The following is a 2208-nucleotide window of genomic DNA, read 5'->3' as shown; positions in this document are numbered from 1 at the left end:
TGGAAGTTTTCTGTTTACCATCAGAATCACTGCTGTCTTCCATCAGGTGCCGTGAAAAGGACATAGTTGATTGCGTTTATTTTCTCAGTTACTTCTCCCTTCTCTCCCTCTCCTTCTTCCCTTTCCCACTCCTTCCCTCCCTTCCTCTTTCATCCTTTTTTCTTTCTCTGTCCTCCATCCTTTCCCTTTCTCACTCTCTCTCCAATTTCTCTCCCCCCATTATTGGGATTCTAATATTAACAATTAGCCAAATACTGATTATTGATGGAAATTTGCTTTTACTTCCTTTTAGGAAAAAATATGAAAATATATTAACTGTGGAATTATTTAATTAAATTGATTTATTAGAGCAGGTTGATAATAGGCCCTTGCTTCAAAAAAAGTGAACCTTTTTTTCCCCTTTACTTACACGTTGATTTTATCAGAAGTAAATGTGATCAGCTGCTAACATTTTAGATGGCTGTGACTCTAACTTCAGGTCTTGGAAATGTCACATACATTTTCAGTCAGGAGGGCAACATGCTTTCGTGTGCAGTTAGACCTCACCGGCAGATGCTGATAACATCTACCGTGGTGGTGTGCTCTGTTGTCAAACAGTAATTGGCGTTCTTTGCAAATGGACTTTCATGCTCAAGAATTAACTATTTGTTATACAAAAAGCGTACCAAGAGTAAGACAGTGGCTCCATAACCACTTTTCTGAATATTTCCATACAGAATAATGTTGAGAAACAATTAGTAGTTTCTGTACAAAACTCTAAACAGGAATTAGTAAAATACTAAGTATGTGAAGACTGCAATACCACAAATATTGAGCCATTTTACTGGGGTAATTAAACATTAGAATAATCTTGAAACAGATAAGCAAAGTATTCAGAAGGCCGAATTTTTGACTCTCAGCTCAATGTTTTCCAGAATGTTTTCTTCTTAAATTCAGAAAAATGTATTAGAACTTGATAGTGGTGAGACGTCATTTACTTGAAATTCAGCATTGTTTTAAATGTCATCTCACTTTTAAGTAATTTCGAGTATATTTTAATTTGATACTTTTTATTTTAAATGCCACATATAAAACAATTCCATTTTCTGTGGAATTGTTTTTCTCCTTTTTTTCCTCCGTTAGTGTACATATCTAGTGGATGACTGGAGGATGGTCATCAGCTGTTAACTGTGGTCAAATCCAGGACGTGGGATTTGAGTATATTAAATTTCTTTTTCCTCTGGACTTGGCTATCTTGTGATGAATGTTTTTATGGGTCATTTCTATAAAAACATTAAAATTTTTTCTTTAAAAAAGAAAAGCTTATCTCATACCTATATTCACAGCCACCAAGCAGGAAGACTCAAAGGAACATGTTTCACGCCAGGTCTGGCAATGGCTGCAAAGCTCCGGTCAGCCAGCTGGACGGTGGCCTGTGCCTCCTCTCTCAGGGGTGCATTCATGGGGCGTTTTGTAGGCAGCTTTCTGTTGATACTTAATGGCAACATACAGGATGACCTTGATAGGGGAGGGACTGCTTGGAAACTTTGAAAGGTTTTGTTTGCTTTTTAATTCCACAATGTAAGTAAATAACACCAAGTGACAATGATTTTATAATTGGTTTTAGTAAAAAGCAGATGGAGGCACCTGAAGGTCCCTTATCAATCTTTTCTTACTGTTTTTTAGAGTCTGATATTTCTTGTTCGAGACTGGAGTTTCCCATATGAATTTTCATATGGAGCTGATGGTGGTGCCAAATTCTTGGAAAAACGCCTCAAGGTTAGATATTTAGGTGCATGAAATTATACCAATAATAATCCAGAATTATTTTTGTTGGATGATTTGCTGAATACTCTATAGCCACAGACTCACTCGACTCTTACAGGATCTCTACGACTAAACTAAGATCGATATTTCTTAAACTACTTTCAAAATTACAATTTTAGTACTATCAATAATTACGATATAGGTAAAGAATTCTTTATAGGTATCCATAAAACAATGACTTATTTCTAAAGATATAATTCTACTTTGAAGATTAAATCATTTCAAGATTGACAGTGCAAATATCAAGATTTGTGTTTTAGTAGAGGTTTAAAAGTCAGTTTAACAAAAATATCAAATTTCAAAATCACCAAAATCAATCTTAAAAACATTTGGCTAAGCAGCTCACGTAGAATTAGAGGCCTTCCACTCTCCACATCGTGACGGTTCACTATTGTATGACTC

The 2208-nt window shown here is 35.4% G+C and overlaps 1 protein-coding gene across 3 annotated transcripts in view; it reads left to right on the top strand.

Annotated features, from left to right (window-relative positions):
• The window catches only part of ATL1 (atlastin GTPase 1), a 75485-nt gene that overhangs the window by 56211 nt on the left and 17066 nt on the right, over positions 1-2208 (top strand). For all 3 annotated transcript variants that reach the window (XM_003792152.1, XM_003792153.1, XM_003792151.2), the window contains one exon: positions 1666-1758. In XM_003792152.1, coding sequence (XP_003792200.1) covers positions 1666-1758 — 93 coding nt within the window. The remainder of the gene's footprint in view (positions 1-1665; positions 1759-2208) is intronic.

The sequence above is a fragment of the Otolemur garnettii genome, unplaced genomic scaffold (assembly GCF_000181295.1).
Source record: "Otolemur garnettii isolate 467f Iridium unplaced genomic scaffold, OtoGar3 scaffold00054, whole genome shotgun sequence".
NCBI classification, from domain to species: Eukaryota; Metazoa; Chordata; class Mammalia; order Primates; family Galagidae; genus Otolemur; species Otolemur garnettii.
This window is presented reverse-complemented; position numbering and strand designations above follow the sequence as displayed.